The sequence below is a fragment of the Theobroma umbraticum genome, unplaced genomic scaffold (genome assembly GCF_002168275.2).
Source record: "Theobroma umbraticum cultivar Fairchild unplaced genomic scaffold, ASM216827v3 scaffold_44.0, whole genome shotgun sequence".
Taxonomy (NCBI): domain Eukaryota; kingdom Viridiplantae; phylum Streptophyta; class Magnoliopsida; order Malvales; family Malvaceae; genus Theobroma; species Theobroma umbraticum.
Window position 1 is genome coordinate 6,381,649 of NW_018397255.1, and position 5,779 is coordinate 6,387,427.

Below are 5,779 nucleotides of genomic sequence, written 5' to 3' on the forward strand. Positions count from 1 at the left end.
AATATGATTATCATGAAATTGCATTGCCCCACCCCCATGTACTTTTATTCTTAAACAAATTTCTCTCCTTAACTTTTCTTGTGGGAGACATCTTCCAGGTGGTGCTCAATAAGTAGGGTATCCTTGGTTCTTCAGCATAATAAGCAGTGGTGCTGTTATCAATGCTTGAAATTTCAGGCACCCAACTTTTGACCCTTGTCCAAAAAGTAGGTTTATTCGGTCATTTAGCACAGGCAGGGTGGGGTGCAACTTTGTTAATCTGTCAGCTCGTTTTTGGGCGAAAGGGGAAGTGCTTCAATCTCTTGTTTGGTTCATTCAATAGCCGAAAAGGTGGACCATGTTCATTGTCAATGGTGAAGTGTTTGATTACATTTGCACTTTTATTTATTAAAGCTAAACAACCCCTATCCCCACCAGCCCCAAAATTGATTTTTGACTCTTAAGGTCCTTTCGTGGGTCCTTTTCTTTCCAAAGTTACACACTTCTTCTTTTCTAACCTGGTTGCCTTTGGAGTGCCAGAGACGTGCTTCCAAACTGTACTCAAATAAAAAACAATGTGCAGACAAATCAGCCTGGTATATCTGTTTCAATGAAAGCTTATAAAGAAAAAGAATGAATCTACCAAGCTTAAGAGTCCCATCAACTTGCATCAATTGGATGGGAGTTGCTGTTGCCTCTCTGGATTTATTCACAAAAATTGGTGGCCATGATAGCCAAGTGGAAACTTCCTTCTATCAGGATTCTTGGTGGGTCTAAGGTAAACAGTGTCTTGTCGTTTGGACCAAGGCCTTGCTTGGTAGGATAGGATGGTAGAATTTTTTATTTCAACCTAGAAGAAAGTTGAAAAATGGGGAAAAGGGTATTCAAACTTTGAATCGTGAACCCAGATGAAGGCTAACAATTTTTAGCATCAATTTTTGCCATAATAATTGGATTAAAAACAAAATCTTTTCCATCTCCCTAATTAAGAAATATTTTAAGAATAGTAGCAGATGTTTAAGCTGCCAAGTTTTTTATATATGATGGTGTTTTTTGGTATAATACCGGTCTGATTAATCAGATTTCATAATGAAAACTAAACTAATCAACTTGAATTATTTTATTATATTTAAGTATTTAGCTTATTGATAGATGTATAAATTTCTACTTAAAAAGAGTAATTGGGTTTTTGAATTCAGAAAAAATTAATTAAGTTTTGATTTTTTATTATATTTAATTAAAATTTTTTATTTTTGTTATAAACTAAATAAGCTTTTTCATTCCATTTGGTGCTTTCAAATGTTGATATGATGAAAAGGCTACATGGTAATTTCATTTTCCATTATGGTAAGTTCATATGCCTATAAAATGATAAATGTCATTTTAATTAAAAATAAATAATTAATTATTAATTATATAAATTTATTTAATTTAAGATAAAAATATAATATTTTAATTAAACGAAATAAAAAAATAAAAATTTATTTGAATATTTTTAAATAATTAAAAAAATTTAATATATTATGCCGAAATGAAAATCAAATTTAGCCGACCTATCATCAAATAATTGGATTCTTAATAAAATAATCTAATTTGATTATTAAACGATACCACCTAATTTTCTCATTCAATATTTTATAAAATTTATGCAAAAAAAAAAATTGGAGGTTGATTATGAAAGGGAGTACAGTGACTTCTTTCTATAAAAATACCCAGAGATCATATTAAGTATGTATAGATAATGGAGAAGAAAATAATTGTGGGAATTGAGTTTGCATCCATTTGCTGAGATCTTACCTGCTTCGGGCTACTTTGACTGCCTTCCACTTTCATATATCTTTAGACATTACATCAGGTTGGGTAAGCTGACAATGCCACTTCAGAAGGCATCAATATAGCCTAACTCCACCTTAATCTTTTGAAAACGATCAACTACTGAGATAAAAGATAATAATCCTAGGAGTATTTTGGTATTTGCCAACTGAAACATGTATCTCTTGTTCCAGGAATTGAGTCCCTAGATCCTTTCACAGTTTAATTTGCAGCTAATGCACTACACAAGGTGGATGAAGGTTAATTAAATGGATGGGTTTTCAATGATTGAGGAGCTTACATAAATTGACATTTCTGTACAAAAACCTAACTCGAGAGGGGGAAGAGGGAACCCCGTACACCACACAGCATATAAGAGTTAAGACCCCACACACAGATATTATTTGTCCTCAAAACACATGCTATTTCTCCTCGGCCCACTTGGATCTTAGCAGCTTCAGCAATGTCATTGCCTTCGTTTTGGTCCTACCACTACACTGGCTCTGCAGAAGCAACAGCAACTGCGTCAATACTCCAGCTGCTATTGCTTTTTCCCTCGCTTGCAATGATTCATGACACACCATCATTAATGAGTTAACAGCACTTTCACTCCCTTCATGATCCGATACCCTGAAGACCATGTTAACCACTGCTTTAACACCGGGCGGATTGTTTATCAGTGCCTCTTTTGCTCTCTCTATTCGCAGAAGTTGTTCCAGTCTTGCCATGGCTGTTGCTGCCAAGCTTCTTTCCTTTCTTTCTGAGTTCAGAATATATGCTGTCAGACCATTGATAAGGCCTTGTCCAACCAAGTTTTCTCTGTTGGATTCCAAGCAACACAATGCTGAAATCGCTTTGATTCCAGCATCAGATGTCTCAGAATTCTGCTGAATAAGAGAAACAATCCTATGCAAGAACCTTTGGTGTTTTCCAATCATTGCACAAAGCTCCCTCGTTTCTGAAGATGATGATATTTCCCCTACAAGATGACACAAGCTTTGCTTGATCATGCCAGTGCCATGCTCAAACAAAACCACAAAAGATTCCAACATGGACTCTTCTTTAAGCATATTCAAACACACTAATTCTCCAAAGGGCAGCAATCTAAGAACACAAGAGAGCCCTAGCTCCACAAACCTCACATACTCTTGGGAGAATTCAGGGTCTACTTTTTCGAAAAGTAGTTGCAAAAGTAAAGGCAAGAAACCTATTCGGAGCAAAAAGGAATTGCTAGATGGTGTTTCTTCCGTTAGAAGTCGGATGTTCTCGAGTGTTTGAAGTTTGTCTTGTAAGGTAGCTTCGGGAGATTCGAGATTGCGCTTCAGGGAGACTAAAGGATCTATTGTTGTCAAGCAATCAGGGTCAAATTGGTGTCCCATTTGACGCCATTGTTCAATCAAATGACGAAGATTGTGATTTGGAACAAGAGATGGATCATGGAGCTTTTGCATTGTAACAGGACATGTGAGATTACCTGCAGCTAACCACTTTTCTATGCTTGATCTATCATAAGTTTGGCCTGTACATAGAGTAACGGGATCTGTGAACAAGTCCAGGCTGATTGGGCATGTAAACAAGTATGGAATGCTCATTTGAGCTTCTTTCATCGAAAAACAAAAACCAAAAAGCTTCAACAAGAATGTTCAAAGGAAAAATGAAAAATGAATTAATAGTGTTTGTTCAATTGAGAATTTTCAGAAGTGGATGCTGACGATGTTATGGAATAAAGAATTTACAGTAATGGTGAGAGAATTTATTTCCTTGCACAATGCAAGATGGAGGGTATTAAAAGACAAATACCAGAAGGCACTTGGAATTTTGTTTTCATGAAAAAAAAAAACTCCTACTACAAAGATACTGTGAAAGGTAGCTTTTCTGAAATCAGATTCTAGAGCCAAAAGTGCAGAAATGACACGAGACTTCGAAAAGTGAAACTGAGCTATCAATATTCACTAGCATGGAAAGCACATATAGTGAATATACAATTATAAAGACAGAGAAAAAAGAAAAACTAAGTAATAATAAAATGACGAAAAGATGACTGGAAAGCTTAAGGACTTCCAGTCCTAACAGGCAATAGCTGCAGATGGAAGAGGAAGAGAGAGTCCTGGAATAAGTCTGCAGTTCACAGTGATAAAGAGAGGCAGAGAGAGAGAAGGAGATGGAGAAAGAGCAAAAGTGCAAAGCTTAGTTGGAGGGATGAGAAGAGAACAATAAGATAAAAACAGTAAGGGAGGGCCAAAACAGGCCTTATCCTAGTGAAAGAAAGAGTACATGGGATTGAAACAAGTAATATAGAATAATTGGGGGAGATGGTCCCCCCCAACTTTCCCTCCTCTTTTCCCCATATCTATCAATGCAGTCAAACTGACCCACCATGAAAGAAAAAAAATATTTATTGTATACTGTCTTTGAAGTTTGAATGCACCAACATGAGTTGAAAATTAAAATGGGGCTACCCCATTTGAGATTTAAAGGAGAGAGAGAGAGAGTAAGGGAATTATCAACTGGGTGGAACCAACAGGACAAAAAAATAAAATAAAACAAAACCAAGCCAGTTCATTCCTCTGTGCATGAACAGAGCCATAACTTGTTGAATGACTGTAGAATTTGATTGCTTTTGTATGATCATGAAAATAGTATCATGACTCCAACTAATTTTAATCTTTTAACGAAAGGATAAATGTATCCTTAAACATTTGAACAAAGTTAAAGTGCTCAGTTAAAAGATGTAGACTGAAATGAAATTGTAGTAGAAGGTTAAGGATTTACAGTGCATTATACTCTTTTAAAGCATTGAAAGTTGAGACAAGGTAACTTCTAGAGTTGGCTCTGTGAACTTAGTCATCCCACAATTTTTGAAAAGATTTTCAAGTAAATGGAAGCCTAGAAAGGGGAATGGGAGATTTTCCACAATAGGTACTGTAAGCACATTAGGTTTATCTAAGGTTAAACAGTGACGATAATCCTTATCAACAATATATGAAGTCCCTCAAGGTATGATCAGTGGCGGAATCGAAATTTCATATTCGAGGTGAAAACAAAAAGTTTAATATTTGTAGAGATAAATTATAAAATTTTAATATATATATAATTTAAATAAATTAAAAAGAAATATAAAAATTTAAAATTTTTAGAAAGGCGAGAGCCCCTACTAGCCTCCCTTCCTCTACCTTTGGGAATGATAATATATATGTTTGTATATAAATGATTAGTTATAAAGATGAAGTTAAGATTTTAAATTTAAAGAAGCGAAAATGAAAATTTTAATATTTAAGGCGACGAGGCCCCTAGTAGCCCCTCCCTCCGCCTTCGATTAGCTGGTACATAAAAAGTAGGTTAAATTAATTTTCTTTTAAAAAATGAAATTACATGTATAAGTTAAACTTGCATATTGCAATATAGCAATAAGAGACAGAGCTAGTCAATTTTTGTTGAAGAGATTAAAGATGAAAAAGATCTAAGGATTAAAATTTTTTAAAACAAATACGTTGAATTTAAAAAATAATCAAAAGATTTACAATAAATAATAATTTTACATAATATGTAAATCAAAAGAAATAAGAAAACGCAGACTTATAATATTTTTATAAATATCGGATTTTACTTGAAAAGTATACATTTCTTTAAGATTGAGGTTAAGATATTTTAATTTGTATTACTCTATTTCATGATTTGAAATATTAAGGCTTGATGACTCAAGCGTAAGAGAATTATTTGGAACTTACTTGTAGTTTAATCAAACTTTGAATTTGTTTATAGAAAAGTGTTTTTATTGAATCTTTGATTGACCAAAAACCCTTAAATCACTCTAAAACTTATACAATTACACGAAAAAACCACTCGAAAAACTTGATGGCTACTCAAAGAGAACAAAAACGCCCAACAACAAAATGAAAGGCAGCACATGAGACCACTAACATAAAAAAACCTAAGCCCAAATCCTAATCAATGTGTAACCAACCTCTAATATTCTTATTTTATTTTT

General features: G+C 34.1%; 2 protein-coding genes across 4 annotated transcripts in view; one reads left to right on the top strand and one right to left on the bottom strand.

Moving 5' to 3' along the window:
• The window catches only part of LOC110409630 (uncharacterized), a 5,124-nt gene extending 2,962 nt beyond the window's left edge, over positions 1-2,162 (top strand). The window contains exon 4 of one of the 3 annotated variants that reach the window (XM_021419046.2): positions 520-1,168. In XM_021419046.2, coding sequence (XP_021274721.1) covers positions 520-603 — 84 coding nt within the window. In that variant the 3' untranslated portion in view covers positions 604-1,168. The other 2 variants (XM_021419050.2, XM_021419049.1) reach the window with 2 other exon arrangements.
• A 51-nt stretch (positions 2,163-2,213) lies between these two features.
• Positions 2,214-4,033, bottom strand: LOC110409629 (U-box domain-containing protein 26-like). Its single transcript, XM_021419044.2, has one exon. It carries the CDS (start codon positions 3,396-3,398, stop codon positions 2,214-2,216), a length of 1,185 nt encoding a protein of 394 aa, XP_021274719.1. The 5' UTR covers positions 3,399-4,033.
• Between the last annotated feature and the right edge of the window lie 1,746 nt (positions 4,034-5,779).